At 39.4% G+C, this 27,712-nt stretch overlaps 1 protein-coding gene across 16 annotated transcripts in view; it reads left to right on the top strand.

Moving 5' to 3' along the window:
• The window catches only part of VWA3B (von Willebrand factor A domain containing 3B), an 80,931-nt gene extending 53,872 nt beyond the window's left edge, over positions 1 to 27,059 (top strand). For 6 of the 16 annotated variants that reach the window (XM_083815854.1, XM_083815848.1, XM_083815859.1 and 3 more), the window contains 7 exons: positions 1,134 to 1,353; positions 7,261 to 7,381; positions 8,520 to 8,644; positions 9,489 to 9,626; positions 10,145 to 10,242; positions 14,774 to 15,015; positions 19,145 to 27,056. In XM_083815854.1, the coding sequence (XP_083671980.1) occupies positions 1,134 to 1,353; positions 7,261 to 7,381; positions 8,520 to 8,644; positions 9,489 to 9,626; positions 10,145 to 10,242; positions 14,774 to 15,015; positions 19,145 to 19,380 (1,180 nt within the window). In that variant the 3' untranslated portion in view covers positions 19,381 to 27,056. The other 10 variants (XM_083815851.1, XM_083815858.1, XM_083815857.1 and 7 more) reach the window with 6 other exon arrangements.
• The last annotated feature ends 653 nt before the right edge of the window (positions 27,060 to 27,712 follow it).

The following is a 27,712-nucleotide window of genomic DNA, read 5'->3' as shown; positions in this document are numbered from 1 at the left end:
GGGGGTTCTGGTGGACGAAAAGCTCAACGTGAGCTGGCAGTGCGTGCTTGCAGCCCAGAAGGCCAACTGCATCCTGGGCAGCATCAACAGAGGAGTGGCCAGCAGGGCAAGGGAGGGGATTGTCCCCCTCTGCTCTGCCCTCGTGAAGGCCCACTTGGAGTCCTGCATCCAGGTGTGGGGCCCCCAGCACATGAAGGATGTGGGGCTGTTAGAACAGGTCCAGAGGAGGGCCACAAAGATGATCGAGGGGCTGGAACACCTCTCCTATGAAGATAGGCTGAGAGAGCTGGGGCTGTTCAGCCTGGAGAAGAGAAGGCTCCGGGGTGATCTCAATCACAGCCTTTGAATACTTAAAGAGGTCTTACAAAAAGGGTGGAGAACTCTTTACTTGAGATAATGATGGGACAAGGGGGAATGGTTTTAAACTAAAAGAGGTGTGATTTAGATTACACGTTAGAAGGAAAATCTTCACTCAGAGAGTGGTGAGGCACTGGAACAGGTTGCCCAGAGAGGTTGTGGATGCCCCATCCCTGGAGGTGTTCAAGGCCAGGTTAGATGAGACCCTGAGCAACCTGGTCTAGTGAGTGCTGTCCCTGCCCATGGCAGGGGGGTTGGAACTAGGTGATCCTTGAGGTCCCTTCCAACCCAGGCCATTCTATGATTCTATGATTCATACGATTCTATGATCAATCAAGACTGATGCATCAAGTCAGGACTTAATTAGGCATTTAGTGCCATTTTAGATTGTCTAGATGCTTGCCACTTTGCGCTAGCTGCTGCTCCAGAAGGACCAGAAATTTCCGTGATTTCTGGATCATGTCAGTAAATTCTTTATTGATGTCTCAGGTATTCTGGGACATCTAAAATATCACCAAATGCTTATGCTCAGCCACTTAAATTGCTCTGAAGATGTCTTTCCTTGAGATGCAGTTTGGCCAGATGCAGTTGTTTGACTAAGCATAATGGTAGCTAGATGAAATACAATAGCCTATGTCACACAGAAGATAGATTGCATTTATTTGATGTTTTATTCTGCATTTAAATTTTGAATGTTGTGATTCTATTTGTAAAGTACTGTCAAAATTAAAATTTCTCCTACATGCAATTACAAATCTATTTATTTATTTTTAAAGATTTAAAGAGGATGGGCCAGTTCAATATATGGAGCATAAGGAAGCTTTGTTGGAGGCCTTAGAGAATTTGGGATGGCCAATTTCCTATGAAGATGTAATATTGTTAGAAGATGAGATACTGGCAGCATTAACATATATTCAGCAGGCCTCTGATCTCCAGGAAGCTGTCAAAAAGGAAATTGAGAAGAACTCAGAATTACACATCAGCAAAAATAAAAAGGTACAGATTGGAAGGGCTTTTTTTTTTTTTTCTTTTTTCCCAGATATTCATCTTCAGTATGTGCTTCTGCAGTAATTTTGTTCTGTGGTGATAACCTATAAACTAGGCATTTAATGTGATGGTATACAAATAGGGAGAGGAAAACAGTTAAAAAGAGAGCAAGGTGTCATGACTCTTTGGAAGTACTGGTGAAGCAGAACTTCTGCAGCTGAGAGCACTGCAGAAATCAAGCCTCTTTGAAACAAATCTGAGCAAAATATCATTATCTCCTCTGCAAGCACAAGAGAGATACATGAAAGGAGAGATTGAAGAGATATATGAAAGACAATTACGATACAAGGCTTGTGTTTGGGTTAATATCAGATAAACAGGGATAAAAGATCTTATAATGTCAAAGTGGTTCATTGTAATCTTCTATGGTTATCTTTCTTCTAAAAGATGGAGAGAGGGGGTGAGATTCAGTTCTGTATTTAGACACTGAAATTTAGCTGTCTGTAAAATATAGGCATCAATATATGAACAGGTAGCTTACAAATTATGCCAAGTATCAGTATACACTAACAGGTCATGTGTAGAAATGTAGCGCCAGTATTAAAAAAGTCAATCTTTTCTTTTATCTGACATTTCTTGAGGTATACCCCTCTTTTCATTGATATCAATAGTTTTCTTTAAAAGCTCTGGCCTTTTACATATGCTGACATAAGTTATAAAAAATATTCGTATTAAATTGACAATAATATGGTAAGATAACACAGTCCATATATGAAAATAAATGATTATGGGAAGGAACACATTCAGTTTTCTGTAATTTTGGAGAATTTATTCCACTAAGAATGTGCATCTGAAAACATTTTAATGTCTTCAAAAAACAGAAGATGATCTTAATTCGTTTTACATTAGTCTGAAAATATTACATCACCAATAAAGTTATTTTGATTATTGATTTATCTCTGCCAGATAATGTCCCAGTATAAGAGTAGCAGAAACCTGTTCATGTTTCATTTGTTCATTCTGTAATTTTGCTGTTGCCTTGAAACACCAATGTGTACTTTCAGACATGATGTGATTAACATTGTGCAATCAGTTATCCTGAGTCAACCTGCTTTAGGAGCCTAATCAGAGCACCATCTTCAGTAATTGCTAATCTGCAACTGAAAAGCTTTAAGAGTGAGAGGCAGAAATGCAGATGTAATTAGAATTCTGTTTATGTGGCGGAAAAAAAAGAATAAAACATAAGCAAAAAACTCTGGAGCCTTTTTAAAATGCTGCCGAAGGCTTTTCCAAGTGTGATTTCTATCTACAAAATGGGTATAAAAAAGTAAAGTGCCAGCTGAAATACATTACATTACTGTGAGGAAATAGCAGATATGACACTGAATGAAAATTACCACTGTAAGATAGTAGAAAAATCCCAATTATTCTGGAAGTCTACTTGAAAAAGCAGACTTCTAAATTGCCTGCTATTTTTTTTTTTTTTTTTACTAAACTCAACCCCCTTAGTTTTTAGCTTTTAAGGGTTCTTAATTACCTTCACAGCTTCTTAAAAGAATTAGTAATCCTTTTTGGATGTCCTTGCTATGGGAGCTTTCTGTTTAAGCCTACAACCGAATTAATGGTCTGGTTACCCTCCCTCTGTGCTCTGACCTTCTTTGGGAGTTGTGTTCAGGCTGCTGTGTTTACTTATGTTTGAGAAACGTAGGCTATGTCAGTGCCTTATTGAAAGAGGGTAAAGTAGACATCTGTCTGCACAGGGACATGAGATGACAGAAGACCTCTAGTGATGCAAGAAGTAAATGCTTTGGGAAATGAATAAACACATTTAATTATTATCAAGCAAAATATAAAACACTGAAAATTAAAGATTACCTAATTGAAGGGCTAATTGTAGACTGTATCTTATTTTACTCATTTTTTTTAACTGTACAGATTAAAGCATGTGTTGACAAAAATCTTTCCTCTTCAAGCTGGCACCTTTTTTTTTTTTTTTCAGTTTTTAAAAAATGAGGATTCTATAATTTTATTTGTTCTAATAAGTAACTGCTTTGACTTAAAATATTTGTATTTTGAACTTGCCAGGCATAACAATCAGCCATCATTTTTTATGATTTTTCTCACTGAATTATAAAAGTTGTTTACAACATGTTATTTTCACCTAATAAAAGGATGTATTCAGGGTCCTTTATCCACTTCTCATTAGACCACGTAAGGTCTACTGGGGTCCTGGCATTACTATTCTTCAGACACAACCGCTTCCAGGACAGCTTTTTGCATTCTGTTAATGGCCATCATTTTTTCATGTAAAATACTTCTTTCCCTAAGTGTCATAAGCTTGCCTTTGGGCGTGATGAGGAACATTTCTCCTCATACTAAATATTTCTGTTTCTACACATCAGTGGCCATCCAATTCTGCAGACAAAGAAAGCTGCATCTGTTACTAAGGATCCACTCTAATTAAGAATATGTTTTTAAAAGTACTGTGCTTCCCTTAGGATAACCTGAAATGTGCAAGACTTACGCTTGTTTGTGACTCTGTTGAATGGTCACCATGTAATAAAAAGAATTTGAAGTGGCTAATAAGCATAATGTGTTCCATAAAGCTTGTTTATTTGGGTGGAAAGGGACCTCTAGTGGTTCACTAAGTCCGTTCTTTCTGAAAAATGTTTCATATCTGATTGATTTAATTATTCCTAATGAAATATTTATAGCTGAGAAATTATTCTTTACAAGAACGGAAATTCTGTATCTCCCTTGGCAGTTTCTTCTATTTCCTGGTGTCCTAATTCTTACACTCCTTATTCTTCCACACCATTTAAGGATCACTAATCACTGTCTGTTGATACCTCTTTTATACTTCATGTGCTTCCTAAGCAGCTTGGCATCTCCTGTCTTTGTTCTTGTGCCTCTTTGGGGAGACAAGGCAAAACAAGCATCCCAAAAAAGCATAACAACAAGAAAGTTATAAGTAATTTTAATAATTACCTAGAAATGTTTTGTCAAATTTTCCATTGTCATCAATAGAGTAATATGTTGGACAAAGTGTGTAGCTACAACAAGGTAGGCTCTTTGATAAAAATGGATTGTAGTCTATACAGAACAGGCTCGTTGCCACCAGCAGCATGGAAAGAGCAGAGGTTGTTTGGCTCTAAAGTGTCAGGTTTGTGTAATTCCAAAGTTAGAGCCAGAGTCTGCTGATAGTCAGTCTTCCTGTCCATTCTCAAGTACAGTAGGAAGGTGCAAAAACTGATGTATTTGAAAAAGAATTTTAAAATAGAGCAGATATCGGCTGTGGGAAACAAAGTTACATACACCTCATGTGATCTCGTGTATTGCCTTCAGCAGAAGCAGAGCTAAACAGGGTGGGATCCTTGTGATTTGGATGGGGCTCTTTTGTAACTAAAATACTGGACAGCGTTATTCCAGAAATGGGCACTCTGAGAGTGCCTGGGTCAATCGCACCGACTACCTAAAGGCTGTGTGGTAGTTAGGAGAGATGGATTTCACTTCACAAGGTCTTTCTGCACCACCTGAATTTTGCACTGCTCGGAGCCCTCCCTGGGGATGCTCGCACAGCCTTTAGTAGCTGGGTTAATGTGGACTGCTGGAAGTTGCCCAAGTTATTAGTCAAGCATTACAAATTAGTTTAAAATAAATATTCAGCACCAGCTGTCCCTCTAGAGCCTGAGGAACTAAGTAAATGGTTTACCCAAATATCTTTTTGTGTCTGTGGAGTTGGAAGTCTTTGCACTCAAGCCAGACTATATTAGGTTTTACTTTAAGCAGGCAGATAAGCGCTGTGAAGGGCCTTTGTTTTAGACTCAGTTTGAAAAATAGAGGTGTTGATATAGGTTATATTCTATAGGGGTAAAGAGTAAACTAGAGAAACAAAACAAAACAAAACAAAAAAACCCAACAGATATCTCCCATTTAAAATATCTCCTTGCCTTTTTGTTCTGCTTTGCTTTGCTTATTTTGGAGATTTTCATTTTATTTTATTTTTATTATTATTATTATTTTTAGGATCCTGTATGATTTTCTATGTGGGAGATTGGGAAAAAAAGTTTGTAATAGTCACAGTGAAACTGAGAGCAAACAGTTTAGTAATTGATTTCCTATCTTTTGCATCATAATTGCTTGTTAGGGCAAACCAAGTATCAAAGCAAATATACCTTTTTTGTGAAGAAAATCTCACCAGACAAGGAAGCAGATCATACTCACCTAGTATGCAGGGTTTTTTAGGACCATATGGACTGTGGTTATTTTTCAGAAATACAGTTGATAAATGGTGCATAGATATGTGGAAAAGTTTGAGATTTCAAAATGCATGTTTTTGTTACTCAGTGGAATTATAGTAGAGATGGATGCTTGCAAATTGTTTATGAGGTGAGCTAATAAGTAAGTGCTTTAGAAATTAACAGGCAAAAAGTGATTTACTTCATGTTACACTTGCTTATAATTTACATTTAGAAGCATTATCATAAGCAGTATGGAGAAAACAATAGACATTCAAGAATTAATGTGCTGTTGTTGTAGAAAATGCAAATGACATTGTTATTCTAGAGGATTGTATGTATAAAATATACTTTCAAAATACTGGGATTACAGACTTGTAAATGTTAGAAAGAAAAGGATTTTATATAATAGTTTCTCTCAGGTTTTTCAAGAAACCAAAATGTAAAGTATTCTTTCACATTCTGGCATATACACACAATACCCTGATCCTCTCGAAACTTGCAGTGAGAGGTGTCCTGAATGGAAAGAAATTTTTTCTTCTAGAGAAAAAAGGAAAATGATTCAGGAGTATGACTTATTTTAAAGGCAAGTAACAGTAAGACCCTGTGAAATGTGAATGTGAGCTATAAAAGGCTTTAGGGTAAAAGAACATAGCTATAAAGTACTCAAAATCTGGGAAAGCTGAACAGTATATTTCTATGTAAAGCCACTTGTGGTTTGTGGTAGTCTAGCTATTTTTCATATCCTTTGATTTCCACAATGCCATGCCTCAGTAACTGCATGAGATCCATTGTGCTCTTTGCATTCTTTATTCGGTTACTGCTAATTGCAGTCCCTGCCTTCAACTAGGACTTGAACCGGTGTACATACAGCCACCCCTTGGTATTTCTATCCTCACCATCCAGTGCATGGTCCCCCAAACGTCATTTAGGAGCGATCTGACAGTGTGATCTGGTCTTCTGTAGTCTGGGGGGTTGCCCTCCAGAGAGAAGAATACAAACTAAAAGGAAAGAATGATGGACAGTGGCAGCTCTGGAAAATGTGATTTAAAATTTTGCTAAGCTGAAACATTTTAAACTTTTTGAAAAATTTAGTTTTGAATTTATAGCTTGTAAATAAACAGTTTCCAGACACTTCATTTTTTAAAAAAAATTTATTTTACATTTTTGATTCCCTATTTGATATTTTTAATCAGTCATGTCATACAATGCTACCTTTTATAAAAATTAGATTACTGTGAAGACCCACCTATCTGGACAAAATGGATGTGTGAAATGTTCACTTTTACTGCAAAATCAGTGGATTTTTCTTTAGCTCATTCTTGAATGTGAATTGTCTGACTTTTTAAATTATTTCCTAGGAAAACAGCAGCCAGAGCCACAATCATCAAGGTAAATTTCTGCCTGAATATTTAAAAGTCCAAGTATCATTATGACCATATTAAACAGGATTTAATAGTGAAAACTCTTAGGTAGTCTTATCCATGAGAGCTTCCTGTAATGAATTTGTTCTGTTTATAAGTATTCTGAATATTTAAAACAATCCAATTCACTGTGAATCATCAACAGAGTTTATTACATTAAATTGCCTAAATTGAAGTCGGTTCCAAAGAATAGGTTCGGGCTGACTGGTTGGTTGTTGTGAAAAAAAATAATATATAATTGTGTCAAATTACAGAGACTTGAAGAAGAAACTGTGAAGACAAAGTCTAAAAAAACACAAAAAGACAAAGTATTTGTGACTCTCAAAAGCCAAAAGGTGATTGCAAGATCAGACGTCACAGGATTTTATTATCCAGGTATGTATTTTTGTCCACATTTCAAATACTTTTTAGAGTTTCCTAGTACTGATAAAATATTACTTTAGGTTGTGTTTGGCTACTTCTGTTGTAGTCACGTTTAATATTGATTATATTACGTGTGCATATTCATGAAAAGTGAATATATATCTTGTGTGCAAATATTATAGAAAGACATACATTTTGTGTGATTAGAAAACAATGTTTCATTGCTACAGTTTTATTTCTGTTCTTCAAACAGTTTCATTTCTATAAGAAGAGTGTGGAAGAAAATAATTTTAAATAACAGTAGCAGAGAGTATTATAGAATCACAGATTGGTTTGGTTTGGAAGGGACTTTAAAGACCACCCAGTTCCGACCCTCCACTATGGGCAGGGACACCTCTCACTAGACCAGGTTGAACGTATCAGCCTATTCCTCTCTGATGCCTCCCTCAATTGTTTCTGTTGAGCATTTGTCAAAGGTTGAGATTTTGTGTGCATTCAAAGAATGCACCAAATGCTTCTGCCTTTCTGTTGAGCTTTAAGCCAGAATGGTTATTAGGTAAAATGTGTTCTGTTTTTTCTTAATAAATAAATCGTACTTATAAGCAGGCTTTGCTATGGGAAAAAGAAAGTACCGTGGCCAATTCTTCTCTTCTCATGTTCTTTTGTATCTCGGATAGCCGTATTTTTGTGCTTGCTCTGCTCTCTCCATTTAGAAAGAGGGATCTGAGGCATAGCAACTACATATGTAGGGGTGTATGCACGTGTAGTCAGGAAATCCATTATTTTTGTGTTACTTTCACTTGTGTGGTTTTTTTTTTTTGAATTTGTGTATTTTATCTGTGATAATAGATTTATTGTGAACAATCAGCCACCTTATCGTCTTACAAATGTCATGCCTGCACTAGAAAATTATTCTTTGTTTTAGTTTTATGGTGTTATTTAGAATGCTTAGTAAGACTATTTTTTTCAGGTACAAATTTCTCTTCTGTCCTGATACAATTTATCCTGGCTAAATGAAAATGAGGAATGTATAGTATAGATATGTTTGCCCTCAGTGTTGTGTGGCAGTCTACAGAATTATTTTTTTAATATTTTTTCACAAGGGATAAAAGAAAAATCATGCTAACATTTTATTATGTTGTTCTTTCAGGAACTGTGACAAAGAATATCAGTTCTACCTGCACACTTGTTGACTTAAGCCATGGGGAGACGTGGATCGTACCTCTGAAGTTTATTATACCTGTGGGAGGTGCTATGCCATACACATATCTACAGGTGAAAGATTTTATATTTTTTATGATAGCTAATACGCATTTTGAATTTTGTCCCTTTGGTTACATACAGAATAAATTATATATATATTTAATATATATTCTAAATGCACTATTTCTTTTAAAGAAGAGCCTATAGTGAGAGTAATATCTCCATTTCCATGTTATTTTCAACATACTATTTTTTATTTGTTTGGAATGATATTGAAAATGACAGTTGTATTGATTGTAATTTTATTCCTTTGTTTCTGAGAAGTCTGTATTATTTTCTTTATAGAACATGAGTATTTGACCACCTGAAGAAGAAATGGAAGATATTTACAACCAAAATGTGTTGTTCCCTAGTTCACAGATTAAGAACTGGGGAGAACCCTTTATACACAATGCAGTGTACAGCAGGTTCTAACTATATAATTTGATTTAAAGAAAATTGCAACTTCCACATTCGTTTTAAAAATGATTTTGTATAAATCAGTTACATATGCAATCCTCTAAAATTCCTGAGGTTAGTTTAAAAGCTTACTAAAAATGTGTAAATTTGAGCAGGGCTAAAGGGGATGAAGAACTGGAAGAATTTTCTCATTCTGTTCAACTTGCTAGTTGAGCCCTGGTGCATTTACTAGGGCTTTGTCCTTTATTTTTGCTTTGTGTTCTCCCCCGATTCAGTGGAAATTATGAGTACATGCAAGGACCAAATTCCTCTCCTTTCCTTTTAAAGATCCATATTAAATCATGGGAACATATTAGAATGATGATTCATGTATAAATATCTTAGTATTTGCCTTTTAGGTCTTGAAAAACTCACAAGCTACATGGTTGTTGTTAATCAAAGCTTTCCTGGTGTGCAGGTCGGAGACTATGTATTTGCCAGAACTGGGACACAGACAGGAAACTGTTATTATGTGCCTGCCATTGTCATAGCAACACCAGAGAGCGTGAATGTGGGTGCTAAACTCTACACAGTTCTGATGTTCGACAACAGGAAAGTAAGTTTCCAAGAGGAAACCAATTTGGCAATGCTATTACCAGCATTCTGGTTTTTATGAGGCAAGTACAATTTTCCAGGCTAATGAGGCCACTGTCCCATTCCCTGTCTCCAGCTAACCAAAGTAAATGAGATTTCAGGGCTTAATGAAGAGCCCATGCAATAAACATTAAGTGAAATTCTGTAGGATAACTTATTCTTAAACCAAGTGCTGTTCTTTCCTCTATAATCCATTTGGTAGCTTTCACAAGCTCCATGCTGCTAAAATGAGAAATACAGAGCTTTTAATCACAGTCAGTACAATCTTCAGTTCATTTCATTAGGTTTGTTTGTAAGCCATTATGATAATTTCACTGTATTTTTCATAGTGCAACATTAAGAAAATGTATTTTGTACTTAAAATTTTCATCTTTAGAGGCTGATTACAGTTGCATTAAAACAGTTGGCTTTTTATACATATATTTCTTCATTGTTTCTGAGCTTTAGATGTAAATTAGATGAATGTTGATGGTATTGCAGGAACACTGTATAAGAAGTGGGCTTATTAAAATCAGCCAAACGAAGTATGCCTTTTCCTGTCGGTACATAAGAATGGTGCAGAAGATGGATTATACAATGTGAGTATGCTTGAACCTAAAAATAAAATAGTTATTTTACATGAATCTTGAATATTGCACTTTTGGTCCAACTATGCTGTCAGGTTTCCATATATAATACTCAAATTACTGTTGTCATGAACTGGTTTGCTCTAAACATGTAACCAAGTGATTTGACCCACATGCATGTGCAGGAGAAGAGCCTTAACTATCTGTTCCACCATTTTATTATCTGGCAATTTGTTGTCCTGTTTTTACTTGGGGAAAAAAATGAAGGTGTGTGATGGCTTGAAGCTTAGCACCAGGAATTTGTTAGAGGGTTGCTGAAAGGAGAGATGAAGTTTTGATGTGTCAAAGACTGAGTCTTTCTTTTAAGATATTTACTGTGATATATAGCTATGCATGAAATCAAGAGTTGTCTCTAAGATATGGAATCTTCTACTGGGCGTAAATCTGAGGAAAGATGGAAGAGAGTGTGTAGGATGAATATGAGCCCCTACTTCAGTTCTGCAGAACTAAGTACAGCAGGGAGAATATTTTTCTGGTGTGAAGTGTGTGGTGAATGTGCAGTGGTTCCAAGTGATTGTGGATTACTCTTTCATCTTTTATAAAGTTCTAGGTTAATCCATTTGAAATAGCATGGAATTGTGATAAACTTCACAGCACCAACAGTATGACAGACAGCAACAACAGATCTCACGAAGTAGTATAAGGTCAGAAGAATTATCTGTGGATATTTCCCCAGAATATAATCCTAGTTTCCTGCAATTTGTGATTTAAAGATTTTTCTAAGTCAGAATTGGAGTCTCTGGATTAAACAGACCTTGATGGATTTTTCTTCCATGACTTTGTGCAGGAGTTACAGTTTGTGTGAGGGAAACAGGCTTTTGTTTTGAATCTTCCATCAGCCTTGATGTCCCATAGGGGCTCCAGGCTGAGTCCATGAATATCAGCTCATCATTGGCACTGCTGCCATGGAACCTCATCAAAGGAGATTTCTTCTGTAGAGTTTTCATGAACAGGACAAATCCCACCTTTAAAGGCAATTTTTAAAAAGTTCTTCATCTTTACGGAAATGTTCTAATATGATGGCCAATGTTAAATATATACATATATAAATGGTGAGTGGCCAAGTGCAAGGTCCTGCACCTGAGCTGGGGCAATACTAAGCACAAATACAGGCTGGGTGGAGAATGGTTTGAGAGCAGCTCTGAGGAGAAGGACCTGGGGGTACTGGTGGATGAAAACTCAACATGAGCCAGCAATGTGCATTTGCAGCCCAGAAAGCCAACTGCATCCTGGTCTGCATCAGAAGAAGCGTGGCCAGCAGGTCCAGGGAGGTGATTGTCCCTTTCTTACTTCACTCTCATGATACCCCACCCAGAGTACTGCATTCGGCTCTGGCACTCCAGCACAAGAAGGACATGGAAGTGTTAGAACACATCCAGAGGAGGGCCATGAGGACGATCAGAGGGCTGGAGCACCTCTCCTACAAAGAGAGGCTGAGGGAGTTGGGGTTGTTCAGCCTGGAGACGAGAAGGCTCCAGGGAGACCTTACAGCGGCCTGCCAGTACCTAAAGGGGGCCTACGGGAAAGCTGGTGAAGGACTCTTTGTCAGGGTGTGTAGTGACAGGACAAGGGTTGATGGCTTTAAACTAGAAGAGGATGAGATTAGAGCAGTTATTTGGAAGAAATTTTTCACTCAGAAGGTGGTGAGGCACTGGAATGGGTTGCCCAGAGAAGCTGTGGGTGCCCCATCCCTGGAGGTGTTCAAGGCCAGGCTGGATGGGGCTTCGAGTGACCTGGTCTGGTGGGAGGTGCCCCTGCCAAGGCAGAGGGGTTAAAATCAGATGATCTTTAAGGTCCCTTCCAATCCAAACCATTCTGTGATTCTGTGAGTGTACCAGCAGTGGGCTGATCTGTGGATTCCATGAAAATGACAGGAAAAAAAAAACACAACACTAATTCAAGCCTTAAGTCAGTGGTTCTCACACAACTTCTAGTAATGATTCCACTGCTGTTTGAAAATCCCTCATTACATCTAGGTTTACTTTTGAGTGAAAAGAGGCTTGGCTACCATCATGTAAACCTAAATGCAATGATTTCCTATGTAATACATACAAGCAGTTGAAAAGAGGCAGAAATAACTGAGCTGAGAAATATAATTGAGTCTTTCTCTTCCATTGAGAGTAGTATTATATTCCAAATGAGATACTTGTTGTGGTTTAACCCGGCCTGAAACCAGGACAATACTGTATTCTGAAAAGATATGACTAAATGCAGCAATAAGAATGGCTTCTATTCTATATGGTTTTTTTTTTCATGATTAATTTCTTTAACATGAAATTTAATATTCATTCTCCAAACAGACTTTATTGGCAAGCTGACTTGCTATTGTTATGTACAACTGATAAGAAAATTGAGTTATTCACTGGTAAACAGAGGGATTCTGGAAAACTGACTGAACTGTATGCACTACATTTTTTTGCAAATTAAAAATAAATGTATTCGTTGAACCTAAATTTTAGATGAAGTGATATCAAACCTGGCATATGTCTCAGTAAAATAGTATGTAAAGCTGCATATTCAATTCATATTAGTTGTGAATTTATATATTGTGTTTCCAGCTTGTAAACACTTGTTTGGTTGTATAAACACCAAATATATTTATGACACAAAGCTGAGTGGGAGTGTTGATCTGCTCAGGGGTAGGAGGGCTCTGCAGAGGGCTCTGGATAGACTGGACCAATGGGGCTGGGTCCTGCACTTGAGGCACAACAACCCGTTGAAGCACTACAGGCTGGGGGAAGAGTGCTGGGAAGAACTGTGCTCACTGGGCCTCATCCCCTGGTTGTCTTGCATGTGCTGTGAATATATTTATCTTGTTTTTTCCCCATTATATATAATTTCTATTTCTGCTGAATTTTTAGTTTCAAGAATTAACAATAGAAGCCTAGTACTCTAGAAGTTTTATAGGTAAGAGCCTTTTAAATTTCCCATGAAGAATTGTAAATTTCCCAGCTTGGAGCTGTAATGCTCTACTGTAAATTGCTTTGTGAGCTATAGACAGACAGTTTCTGACAATGCATTTACTAATTCAGAATATTCTCCTTCTGCTTGTAACATTTTCAGCTAGGTTTTGAGTTTTCTGTAGAGCCGCATATTTGTGAAGTGAAATCCCATTCTTCTTTTGCTTAGTATGTTACTGTAGTATTATATAGACATACATAATGTTCTCTTCTGGACATTGGCTACATTAACTCAGTGGCTGCATGATAAAAAGCCAGCACTGGCTATGATTTTACTTTGTATTTGTTTCTTTCTGTAACCAGCATGCTGTGTTGAATTCAAAGCCATTAGACAACCGTTTCATTAGTCGCACATTATCTAGTTACTAATGTTAGCAATGCTATGGCAGTGATCCAGCCCAGATTGAGTTGGCGTTTCCATTAGAGCCCCCACTTTTCAGGGAGCATGGAAATGCGCTTCCAGCTGAAATGTACTATTTATTATTTCTATTACATTCTATTATTTCTATTATTTTCTTTTTTCTATTTCTATTATTCAATTATTTCTCAAAGCAAGATGATTCTTTTGTGCTAATTCCTACCTGCAGAAGTAAGGAACCAAAAAGTAAAATGGATAGCCCAGGCTACCCTGTTGACAGGGAGTGCACATGGGACTTGTATTCCAATAGCTGGTCTAAATCTTCAGCTCTGGGTTTTTTGGGATTTTCTTTTTGATGGTTGTTTATGTGGTGTGTATTTGGGGTCAGTTTTATTTGTTAATCTTTAGAGGTACTAATATAGATCTCATTTTAATGAGGTGCTAGCATCTGCTTGAGGTGTTTTCCTGTTGTCACAGTAGAAAAAAACAATTACAGCAGAAGGACTCTGCAAATGTAACTATCAAATTCCATACAGCTCTGGGCCCTAATCATAAAAGACAGTTGTTGCCTAAATCCTGTGTAGAGTCACAAGGTAGACAGAACTAGGGACCAGACAGAAAGGTATTTAGAACCCTTTCTTGTATGACGTCAGTAAAGCTGGGTGCCTAAGTACTTGTTTCAGTTTTACTTAATATCTGATAATCTGGGGTTTAGTGCGATCAAGGAGACATCTGTTACTGTATTTTGCATTATAACTATTCTGGAAACTTTAGAAAGCTCAAGAGCGGAGTGGGAATGGACTATATGAAAGATATGAAGCGTATCAATTCTTGCTGAACTGTATTAGAATGGAGGTTAACAGGAACACTGTACAGATTTTTTAAAGATAAATAATTGTATGCAATAGTTTAGCAAAGTATATATTATCCTCAGAAATAAAACACAAACTGTGCATGCTATGTTTTAGGTTATTCTTTCCTTATTTTATAGCTAAAAGGGAAATGGAATTGTAGGACGCTTGAGCCCTGTCAAGTGCTCAAGAGTGTAAGTCCTCTTGTCAGCACTGTGAAATGTGGGAGAGGGCAAAATCTATACCATGTTAAAAAGGATTTAAAGTAGTATATGATAGGTGAGCTTAGTGCATTTCCTTCTTTAACTTTCTAGCCCAGATAAAGAGACCCCAAAACCATATCCACGCTCATCTTTGGAAGATGAAGCAGGAGACGAAGCAAGCAGAAGTGTTGTGAAAGAAGATAGAGGAAAACAGAAAAAGAAGAGGAGAGCAGAGGACAAAAGACATGCCAGGGGGAGGATGTTGGACTCAGATGATCTTTTGATTTTTTCCAGGAGGGAAGTAAAACAAAGAGAAAGAAATTCACTGCCTAGCAATGAAGAAGAATTTAAAGGTAACTTAATAGACTCTGGAAAATCATGAATATTGGGGACTAAACAGATCTCATAGGTCTTTAGTTTATCCCCACAAAAGGAACAAGGGTTCTGCATTAACTTTCCTGGGTATTGGACCATCCTGCTTTCCCTCGTCCTACGTGATGGGGTTCTTCCACCTCCTTTGAACACTATTCTTAATGCTGATCATTTTCTGCATATTTCCACAGCAAAGGGAAGAACTAAATAAAGCATGTTCTGGCATATGCTTCCTTAATTTCCCTAACATTTGTAGCGTCAGTGAAGATGCAGTAATATCAGCCTTAGTACCTGTTAGTAAGCAGAGTATAAATTGAGATCCTTCTGTTACTTGTTAGATTAAAGGTACATCTGTACTGCTGACATTAAATTAGCACATAGTTTAGAGAATAAATTGCTTTTAGTGTCTGAGCTCATTAATTAATCCAAATTAATTAATTATTTACTCACAGAAGTTGTGGCTTATAGAGTCGCTCAATTACCATGTTGTCAATGTACTTGATTTAGGTCCTCTGGACTTTTCTTCTATGTTCACAGTCATCTTTTAGTAGTTGTCTTCAAATTGCATATATTGAGCATTATGGTACAACTGTGTTATAGGAGTTATATGAGAGGAGAGGTGTTGGGCTTGCCCTGTAGCTGTGTGAGAGTCCACAGCTTCCAAAGATAGGCCTGCTTTACTAGAAATGCTCAGTTATCTCAGACTCTTCCCTCTTGGACATCTTGAGATGCAGATGCTGAGTAAATGTGAAATAATGCTGACGTGATCAGCAAAATGCTGTTATTGATTCCATGCAGGTTGAAGGAAAGACGAAACAAAAGCAGCGTCTATCTATCACTTTAATCCTTCCCAGCCTTAACAAGTAGTCTCATGGTGTTCTGTCAAGACTCTGTCAAGACTTCAAGGTGGAATGCAGGTTGAACATGCTGTTTTCTTCTGATGGCACCAAGGACATTGTTGGCTTTCTTTGCTTGAATTTGTTACTATTTGCTTATCCTTCTGTGTCTTATTAGAAAGAGGAAAGTCAAAGAGCTGGTAAAGATATTAAGTAAGACTATATGGTCATCATCACAGGGTTTCATCAGGTACCTCCTTATATAATCTCCATATGTGATTGTGTATTTATCCTCTTTGGGAGTAGATATTTTTTCCATTTTCAAACTATGCTAATGATTTCATAGCATTTTGTATATATAACTTTGTAAACTAGACCAAATAAGCAATTGAATCCCAGATACACACATTTGTTTTAACTATGTGTGTGTTTTAATTATCTTTGGATTGTATTTTGTAACTCCTCCATGAGTAAATCAGCATGTCTTCCTACTTCTTACAAATGGTTCTGCTGACTTTATGTGTACATTTCTTTACTGTTCCATGAGGAATTAAGTTCTCCTGAACGTTAATGAGCATTGCCCAGTATAGAGATGGATTTTTGTGCTCACCAAGATAATGTGGATTCAGCAACACGGTTGTCATATAGGTGGTTGATGAAGCCTTTTATTTCCATGAAGCCTTATATTTCCACAGGGATTTGGATACTGAGTGATTAATGGAGTGTTTTGGAGTGTTTGTGATTCGGTTCGTGCTGTGCTAAAATATTTCTCATTGTTAGGAGGAATCAACAACCCTCTCCTATTGTTCCCACTCAGGGAAACAACATTAACAGAAGTGAATAAAGCTTAAGTAGTTGTATTAGTTATTTAGTGTATATTGGCTTCATTATTGTGTGGATGTGTAATTTTGTCGTACTTATTCCAGAACTATTATATTTAACGCAATATAATTTTTATATGCATGCCTACTTCTCCTATTGTGTTAGCTACTTCTGCATGTTTATAGGAGAGTGAATGAAGTCCTGGCAAATTCCTGCTAATTTTTAGTGAGCCAAGGAATCTTTGTCTTGGTAGATCTAATGAAACTATCTGATTGAACAAGATCACAAATCTTTATTTTCTCATTGGTTATTGTAATGATTGTTTTTATAGACACTTTAAGAACATGCATTTGTTTCCATTGAAAAATTATTTTCTTTGCCTTTCTACTCTTCTCTCTGTTCTATAATGCCTACAATAAATGTTCTTTTCATATGTTTCTGGGTTGATTTTTCCAAAGCGGTTATCTAGTAAAAAAAATTAAAAAAAATAAGATCAGAAAACAGTTGTAAGTGAAGTACAGGTGGGATACACAGTAGTAGACTGCAGTGCCTGATGTTGTAGTAAATTATAGCTAACGGAGCCCAAACTTCCTTTTTAATTTATAAAGAGGTGTGACTTGGAGCAGTTACACTGATTATTATGATAACTGCCAATATGGGGTAGGTGGGAGACCTTTGGAAATGATAATTTGCTATCCTTTTCTGCAGCAAATCGTAGTTCCGTTGAATTGGGTTCGAGTGTGTAACAGCTGTGGCACCTGGCAGTCTAGGGGATTGGCTGGATTTCCCACAGCAGGATTTCACATTTTTAGCACCCACTTGTTTCCCAGTCTCATTTTCCAGATAGTTCATTCAACATTTGGAGAAGGCTGTCATTATAAGGCAGTGTTCCCATCTGTTGGTCATGGCTTGTTTAATAAGCAGTTGATGTCAATTCAACCATGCTTGCATCTGTTCCTTAGAGCAGCTGTGTGTTGTCGAGGGCTCCCCAACAGCCTCCAGATTTAGCTCTTGCTTTTCTATTGATAGCACGTTACAGCTTGTCCCAAATGACTCTCTCCTTGTCAGGGTTGTCTGTTCATCTAAAGAGGAAAGTGTGTTAAAGTGGGAGTCATCTGTGCTGCCATAAAGAATGAAACATAATGGAAACAGATGTGCAAGGGAAGAAGGTGTAGTCCAACTGGTGTAGGCATGTGTTAGGGTAGTTGAGGGGGAAGAGAAAAAACATTTTTTTCCAGATTCTGGTAGCAAGACCAGAATGGCTTATTTTAACATCCTTATAAGGTACATAGGGAGAATGTGCATTGGGTAAGGAAAATAAATGGTTTGTGAATTGTATGTGATGGAGAACACTCATTTAACAGCATATCTTTCGTTTTATTCAAGGTAGCAGTATGGCTGCAGTAGCTTTCAGTATTTTAGTCCAACAATGTTTTTCTACTGCAGAGTGCAGACAGACACCTTCAGCTTTTAGGGTACAATCCAGAAATTTCCTGAACCTCACACAGGTGAACTTCAAGTTGCCCAAGGAGAATCAAAACGCGCCTTTCATGTATCTAAATGCTGATGTTGTGCATGCATAAGACAATTTTCAAAGGCACACTTCTGATTTTTAAGCCTTCAGCTTCAGATTTTTCAGTAGTTTCCAGGGGTGATTGACATTTCTAGAACCAATCATACTCATACCTCATACTCCCCATCTACTCCGTCTGTGTTGGTTCTTCCCACCCTCTATACCACGTCTTTGTTCTTCAGCTACCTCCTACAGTTTTGTTTTCCACTATATAGATGTTTCTTACATGATCATTTAAAACCAAATAATGCCCTCCCCCAAAACCCAAACAGACCATAAAGAACTATGTGAAGCAAAACAGAGTATACAACTTTGTTTACTTTTTTTTTCTTTTTTCCTGTTTGTTGTTGTTGGTTTTTCTCTCTTTCATTTTTCCTCCTGGTTCTGGTCTTTTGCCATTCATTCATTATGGTTATAATTTTTTGTGCCGTAAGAGTGCTTAGTGGTCAGTGGTCACATTCAATATGATTGTAACAAGTGGCTTTTCAGCCATGTGGTATTGTTAATAGCAAACCAGAGAAGCTGATAGTGGTCATACCGGGTCCCTGTAGCCCAAAGTCCTGTCCCCAGCAGTGGCCAGGAGATGATTCCTGAGGGAGAGACCAGAGGCTGGCATGTGAATACCTCAGCTACAGGCTTAGAGAATGATAATACTTAGAAAGCAGACTGGTTTGAACTTGGGAGGATGAAAGAAAAGAGCAAAGCAGTGTAAGGCCTACTTACATGAAACTACTGTGCTGTGACCATGGTCATGGAGTCATTTGTTGCACGATAAATTCCAGTGTGTGTGTGGGTGGGTGGGCAGGGGCTGAACTGTTATATCTGAGCTCATGGAGGGTCACTATTCTCTCTCACTAAAGAGTACCTTTTCTCCCTTAGCTTCTTCCTCCATTTCGTCATCCTGGTGTTCATCAAGGTGTCAAGCTCCGCTGTCGCCAAGTGCTTCAACTCCCAGCTCACCGGAGCATCCCTGTTGCTTGCACTGTCCTGCTGTAGAAAAGTCTCCAGAGCCTGGTAAAAGCAGAACCATCAGAATTATTGCTGCCGACCCAGAGCAGCAAGGATTGGCGGGACAGCCTCAGCACCACTGCGCAGAGCAAAGGAAGCTACGATAAGAGTACATGATGAAGCTGGTGAGGAGTGGATGAAGACGCAGATAGGAAAGATTTTTAGCACCTACAACTGTGAAATGTTATTCCTTCAATCTGAAATAAACTGACTAGTCAATGCTAAAATATTTATGATTTTGCAGGCTTGCTTTGGAGGTATGAGAGAGAAACAGTGTCAGAGGTGCAGCTGTGCTGCTGAATAGTATCAAAATTAGAAGATTCTCTGTCTAACAAATGTAACGTGGTGTTCACTTTGGCAGACATGACATTTGAAGTGGCACAAGGCAGGGGGGACATAGTGTGTTTAGGGTGAAGGTGCAGAGCTTACCAAGAAGGTGTCCCTATCTTGGTGGAGAAGGAGCACAGCTCATCAACCGCCTTTTCTAGATTTCCTATTTCTTCTTTTTTTCCCACCAGCTCTTCTTTTTTCCTCACTTTTTTTTTTTTTTTACTTTTTTTTTTTTTTTCCCCTAACACAAACTTCTTCTTTTTTCTTTCTACTAACTCCTAACACTCTTTTATGTCCTATTATTATCTATTCCCTCCCTGGGAAGAGCAGAGCAGAGCACTGCAGAGCACTAACTATTTCACTTAATGCAGCAGAATTATGGTAACATGGTGAGAACCTTGATTTTTTGGCCCTGAAATCTAAAAGAGACAGGAAAATGAATAGGACAAAAACAGCAACACTGTCAAATGCTCAGCTCCCATCAAAGGTTTTTCTGTATTGGTAGTACCTTGCTGTGGTGAGGTAAATTCCTACTACAACATAGTGGGTGAAACCCTGTTTTGACGTTACAGATGCAGGAAGGTGACATTTGATTTATAGAGATGGTGGTAGAGACTCCCTTAGGGACAGTGTGGAGGGAGTATCTGGAGCTGCTCGTGGTGCTTATTGCTGAATGTCAAGGAGCCACTTGAAGGACAAGGTGCCACATTACTTTCAGATGAATGTGTGTCTCCTGCTGCAGGGGAATTAAAAGTACTCTGCTTAATACTCTATTTCTCTTGGGTTCGACTACTGGCTGTGCTTCTATGGGCAAACACGTCTCAGATCTGAAAATCTCAAGCCCCATGCTGTCTATGCTTCACATTATTAACACTAGTTAATATGAAATGAGACTAGCCTGATACCATAATTTAGTAGAGACTGTAAGCAAGATTTACGGTTCTGTAGTCAATAAAGCTAGAATCTTTGAGGATATATTTAAGACATCTCCTCTCAAGTGCTTCTTTAGGCATATCACAAGTGCCTAGTCCAGACAGGTAGTTCAGGTGTACTCTCGGCCAGGCGAATCCTATCCAGTGTCTGTGCAGGTAAGTGTTTCCCAGGGGAACATGGAGCTATCAGTTTTGGGAAAATTTTGATACCTGTTTCTGTCTCAGTGTGGAGCAAAAAAAAAAAAGGCTGGCCTACAGATATTTCTATAGAGTAATGGGAAATTTCAGAGTTTGTGTAACCAGAATGACCTTGCAACCAAAATGTTTCAGTGGGAGATGGGAGGGAGTGTTGACATTTCTGTCTAGCCTGATTTAGGGAAGACTCAAACCTGGGAGAAAACCCTGCAATTCTGAAATGGTCTATCTGGGAAATTGTAATTTAGATAGTTCATGTTACTTTCTGTTCTGTGGGTCAAACTCCTTACATACGCCAGGATGTCCTGGAGTTTTCTCTTAGAGAATGGAGCTGGCATACCCATGGAGTCATAGGGAGCCACTGGACATCTGGCCTACCTGGAGGAAAAGTTGGAAGTGAGATCACTATACGACAGCATCCATGAAATTTTAGGACAGGATAGCCGTGAAGAAATATTTCTGTTTGGGATTTAAATATGTCATTATCAATAAAAGGAAAAGCCACATAAATTTCAGCAGAAAAGATGTCTCAGTTGAAAGTGTTGAACAGAAAATTGACTTTTCCCCAAAAACTGCTTTTAATCACATGGACTTTGGAATTTAACAACTCATATTTTTAGCAGAAGAAGATGTGCCTCAATGAGTAACTCTGCTTCGGACATGGGATCATTTCACCTACATCTCTTGTGATTACTGTGTATTTGAGGTTGAATATGTGCAGCTCCAAAGACATGAACAAAATGGAGCACGGGCCAGTCTTCCTTGTGCATCCTGCTCAAGTATGTGCAGACGGATTGCATGCCACGCCACAGTGATGAAGACTGGGATCTCCTTGAAAAAATGGCTGAAGAAAACTTACGTTAGAGTTCCGCTGGGTGCAATACAAACTTGTCAGAAATATAGATAGGGGTGTTAACTAAGCGCCTGATCAAAACCAGCAGCACAGGAAGTCTGAATGGCAAATTCTTCTGCATAAAGGGGGCTCATAAATCACTGCTGGTTCATTAGACAACCCATGTACAAAAATTGATTTATTATAGAAATATGGAAAGTAATAGATGAGTTCCCTTTTCACTTGTTATTAAGGATCCATTTCACCATTTCTTTCTGGGTGTGCAGTCTGACCTCAAGAAGCACCTGTCATGGGATAACATTTATTAATTTTCCCTACTGGGGCCCGCAAGGCCTTTTTCCTGCCTACGTTTGGTTAAGTGTTTTGTTGAGTTGTTTTGTACTAAACCTGGGAATTGTCAGGATGATTTATTCTTTTCATTTGAACGCTCTGGTTAGTCTGTTTGCACAACCTGAGCTCTGACTTGAGCTCCACGCCAATCTGCAGATGTACAGGAGGTTATATTGTCATATGCTTGCTTCTTTCTGCAGGTCAGTTTTAAAGAGGTAAGTGTTATTATGATGGGCTGTCAACATGATGGATTTTCCAATTAGTTTTGCCAGATGGCTGAGCTTGACCAGGACAGCCTAATTTCGGGTTCTGTCACTAGAGCATAACCAGATCACTGACAGTCCAGGTTTCTAGTGCCTCACGCTGCCTCACAAAAAGTTGGCAGTGGTGGGGTTTGGGTTGCCCTCCCGGTTTGGCACTGCCAAGGTTACTCTCAGACCTTTTCTTTGTGAATCTTTTCCAGCTACTAAGGTCGTACTTGCCCTGTTCACCTCCCCGTGCCCCCAGCACCCAGAGGCAGGCCAACAGCACCTATCAAACGCTGTCCCTACCCGAGTCTCGAGATGAGGTTTGCTTACGAGGCCGCGCTGCTTCTGGAGAGGCACACCTCAGGCTGCTCTGTAGTGCCCAGGCTCCAATTTAACAGAGAACATGCTGAAGGGTGGAACTGCTTGAGGGATGATTTCAGCACATCATAAGCTCAGTCTTCTAATTACAGGGCTGTAAGGAAAGGTTAGAAAGAAATGAACACCAACACATCTGTGACCCAAACTGAACATCAGCTCTTTTTGCCCAGTTCTTCCACTCCAACCAGCTGCAGTGGCTGGGGGCTCAGAGCTGGCAGTGCAGCCTCTTCCCCCAAAAGCCGCTCCACATCTCAGCCATTAGCTTGCCTAGGAAGGTGCAGTCTTCCCTCTCCATCTCCCTGCTCCAGGCAGTGTCCTCCCCAAGGAACTTGAAGCTGAGCATTGCGGCATCTGAGCAGCTACCCCCCTGCCTCCCTGTTTTCCACATCTCCCCTCATTGCCCGTGGAAAGGATGTTGGAAAACTCAGGGCGTGTAGTCACAGCCACCTGATCTTGAGCCCATTTTTGTGACTGTAAGGTGATTTTTCTCTGTGTCAGAGATGGGGAGGCTGGAGATCCCTGCACACCTTGTCTTTATTTTGTGTTTTATGTTCCTCTCCAGCAGTGATGAAAGAAGGTCAAAGAGGGATGGAGACTTAGGATGGGAGAGATCACAGTTTCCAAGTAAGTTGCTGAGTCAGGGATATTTTAGAACTTTTCCTCAGGCTGCTCTTGAGTTTTTCCTTTGGAAATAGCCTTTCGTCTGGAGAGAAAGGGTTATGAACAGGTATACAAAGTTTTCCAGGCAGTCGTTTTATGGTGCAGTGCAAAAAGAAATGTGGTGATGTATTTTCAGGGCCTCATTTACCAAGCTGGTCTTTTATTCTTCCTAGAGCTTGCCTTTGATCTGATTTATAAATTTATTCCCCAGCATCTGAGTGGTTGGTTCTTCTGGTGCATTATGTTGGGACTATTGCCTTTAGTTTCAGTATTTAAAAAAATAATAAAATACTGTCATTGAATTTCATAGGAGGAATTATGACAATATTTGATGGAAGGCTTTTAATTTTAGGACTGTGGCTAATTCCAACATCCTTAGTTCCCCTGGGGTAAGCTGTGCATTTTAGGCTCAGCTGAGCTCTAAAACCCAAGGCCTGAACAGTCTGGCAGGTCTTCCCTGGTTTTGCTGTAAAGATACAGAGCACTTACTCAGAACTTATTCAAACCTGCACAAAGCTTTGTTCCCATGAACTCCCAAGCTCCAGCAAAGCTTTCCCAAACCCTTGGATGTGTTTTGAGACCACAGCATGGTTTATCTGAGCTCACACACGTAGATTTGTATACCTTTCCTGCTCATCCCTTCTAATGTTTCCAGGCAGATTTCTTCTGCAAACGGCTTTGTCAGTGCCTTAAGTCAACCAGAAACCACATGAAGGTGGCTATTGCACCACTTAGCCTGCATTGATCAGCACTGGTGATAAGCAGACCACACAGGTTTGGGATCCACCCAGCGCTGCTGGAGCTACACAATTTCTACTAGGCTCAGAGCTGAAGCAGAGCTTGGTTGCTTGTGCTTGAAGCCAAATGTGGGTCAGCAGCAAGCAATAAATACTTGTGGATGATGACTTTTCACAGTCAGCATTCTCCTCAGATTAAATCATCGACACGATGTCCTCCTTGGATGGTCCTGTTGGGATCGACGTGAGGCTGCAGCTGGTGCCACGTGTGGTGTGATAGTGCCACCACAGCACCCGGGCCCCAGGTACTGCACAGGCAGCATGGGGCCTCAGGTTTTGGGATGCTGTGGACTGAGGAGCCAGTTTCCTGCTTGCTGAGATAAAGCAGGGTTGTACAAGTTTGCCAGGAACATCAGGAGGGACTTCTGTGGGTGGAGGATCTCCTTACATACCGGCCGTTCATGGAGCTGCTATCTCCCCATGCTCCTTCTGATACAACTCCCGTGAGTCTGCTCACTTTTCATGGCTAAAATGGAAAACCAAACCTTTTACTAAAGCAAATGAGTGTGGAGAGTGAATTCAGGCAATATGGTGAATATAGACGGGGAATATAGCTGAAAATGTTTGTTTTTGTCTGTACTATTCCTCACATTTTTCATCTTCTCTGCTTGTCTGCAGAGCCTGGCTTTGTTCTGAAAGTCTTTTCACACATACTGCATTCATTTACCACCCACAGATGCTGCCTTTTTTTCTTTCCTGTTGTTTTCATTGATCTAACATGAAAGTCACCTTGAATTGAAAGAGCTTTGCCCTTGCTATGCATACAAAATACCAAAAAATATAAATATAAAAATAATCACACAAAATACAAGGGCTAGGCAAGTTTTTGTGGGGATTGCTGCTGTAGGAGGTCACGGACAGTGGATATGAGGTATACATAAAAAGGCAAGATGCTGTTGGATTGAGTAGATTAAGTCCTCGTGTGCCTGCAGATGAGAAAACAAGGTGTCATGTATTATACCTTTCAGTATTTATTTTGGTATCTGTTTTTTGGTGTCTTGGTATTGGTATCCTGGTATTTTATTTTGGTATTTGCTGATGCAGATCTGGGTACCTACTGGCCTGTTTTTCATTCATATCAAGAAGGCTGACATGGGATCAGCCTGTAATCTGCCTGTGCATGTGTTATATGAAGCTTATCACTGGAGAAAACATCTTTTGTGAGAAGTTCCTGCCAAGGTTTAGCAGCACCCCTTCTGTCATGCAGCTGCCTTACAGCACGAAGGAAACTCAGACCTTTCCTAACCAAACAAGAGGTAGCACTTCAATGTGGCTGCTTGGTATTGGGTGCTTGAGTATTTTTTTGGCACATGGATTTAAAAATACATTGCCAGGCAATTACATTGTGAATAGGCCTGCAGCGCCGGCGGCTGAGTGCTGGCCTGTTTGTTCTCTTCATGAAACATGTGGCTCGGTGCATTTAGCCAGCCGTGGTAGCGTTGGCTGGGGCAAGCGGTGCTGAGCCCGCTGGTTCCACGCAGCCCTGCCAGCCCTCGTGGCCAAAGAGCAGCGACACGCTGTCATTGTGGGCTTTCATCCCCAGCACTGAAGCTACACGTAGGCTTCCCTCATGTCTTCATAGGCAAAGTTAATTTTCTTTGCCTCTCTTCTGTTTGTAACGCGAACCTTCTGCTTAATGCTGGCTGGAAGAGCAGCAAGGAGACTGCATATTTTACTGCCACAGAGAAATAGGTTACACTCAAGGGAGAAGCTTAAGAAGAGGTCTTTTTTAGATGAACCCTGTCATTCTCCACGTTGGTGGGCATGGTGGGCACCCTTCCTCCTATAAATGTGTGACACTTTGAACAGGCTGGAATCCGGCCCACTGACAGGAACCGTCTCGGTGACAAGCAGGCGGATGACTGGTAACTGGTTGTCCTTTTTTCTCCCTTTCCCAAGCCTACCCACCCTGTATTACTTAAAGAGAGATCAATGCATTCAGGCAATGGTCTGACTAGTTTTAACCATGACCTGAAAACTTTGAAGTCCGTAGCATGCCAAAGCAATGAACACATTGTGCCTCATCTCTCACCATCGGCTGTGTCTCACACCGAAACTTTTGTTCCTGTAAATATTAGGATTTGTGTATATGTGGTTTATATGTGCTGTGGCAAACTCTTTTTGACTTTAAAGAGGTCAGGAAAAAGAGGAGAGGTCGGGTCCGCTCACTCCTTCACAAAAACTGGCAAAGACAGACCTGAGAAGAGGTGTGCAGTAGCTAAGGTAGAGTAGGCTATTAAAAAGAAAGTTATATTTTATTATACTTTTTATTTTGTCTTTTATTATAACTTCATGTTATATCCCATACATGTGCAAATGCCCATCTACTGCTGCCTTTTTTTTTTTTTTTCTGTTGAATTAGTTTATGAGTACTTCTGCAAGGGCTTGGGTCTTCTTGCAAGCTATATAATACTGATCTCGATGGCACTGCAGTTTTGCACTTTCCAGCAGTGGCTCCAAATAACTTTAAGGGGTTGTTCTTACAGGCATTGCAGACACAAATAAACATGACAATTAATTCCCATAATATTCACCTGGTGCTTATGACTATATAATAATTTCAAAATGCGTCTCATTTGTGACCTAAGAGGGTTTTTATGAACTAAAATACGCAAAAGAAAGTTAGCCAAGTTAGTGGTGAGAGCCACACTTGAGAATTTTCTTCTGAGAGCTGGTATCTAAATGTATGGACTTGGTGAGCAGTAGGTGTGCATCCAGGATCCAGGTTTGGCATCTAACTGAATTGAGCTGAAGGAAAATACAGTGATTCAGGATGTAGATATGATGATCATGAATACTGTAGCCAAAAGTGGGCTTCCAGAGGAAGCCAAAATAAATTAAGGAACTTCTAAAATGTCTATGTTGGTTATTTCTATAGGCAATGAAGTCCATTTACCTAGATGCATCTGTCCAGTCCTGAGATACCTAAGGTCTCCAAGACATGTGGTTCAGAGAGGTATACATGACCTATGACTTACGGAAGACTTGGACTCTTGGTCTGGCTGGTAGATGCTGTGTGAGATAACCCACAGCACCCAAAATAGCACTGAGCTCTGTCAGTGGAATCATTCCCTCTGGTGAATACTGCAGGAGTATCTCGTGTTTGGCTGCTTATATCCATTATACCCAGAGAGACTCTGCTTGATTATTTGAAGCAGAGTGAAAGAAATAATTTTGTCCCTAGAAAGCTTTAGAAAACAAAGGCATACCTACAGATGCCAAGGCAGGCCATGAAGAATGCCACTAAAAATTTCTCTGAGCTGCTGCCCAGAAAGTCACCAAGGGAACATTTATCCATTCTGCAAGGTACATTGAAAAATCATTCAAGTCTAAAAAATAGTCATTAAATGAATGAAAACTTTAACATAACTACTATTTTGACACTTTTTAATGGCAAAACCAGGTCTTTAAGCTGGATAATAGAGAGAATGGCTTCCTGGTTGAGGAAGCAGCACCTGTTTTAATCAGCAAGCCGTGGATGGGTCCAGCTGTGTGTGGAGCTCAGGCCCTTTAAGGTCTGTTCTCCTTTACTGGCCTGCTTTTGTACCCGACACAGTTGCTCTTCGTGGTTGTTCAAGCAGTACTGCACCAGTAGAAGGAAGAAGCCCCCATGGATCTTTTCTCCCATCACCTCGGCAAAGCTGATGAAGAAGGAGGAAGGAAGCTACTCTCTCACAGAAGAGCACTGGGCTGCTTGCTTGGCGCTCAGTCCTGCC

Source organism: Anser anser (genome assembly GCF_964211835.1).
Source record: "Anser anser genome assembly, chromosome: 1".
Taxonomy (NCBI): domain Eukaryota; kingdom Metazoa; phylum Chordata; class Aves; order Anseriformes; family Anatidae; genus Anser; species Anser anser.
Note: the sequence above shows the minus strand (reverse complement) of the source record. Positions and strands in the feature narration are given on the sequence as shown.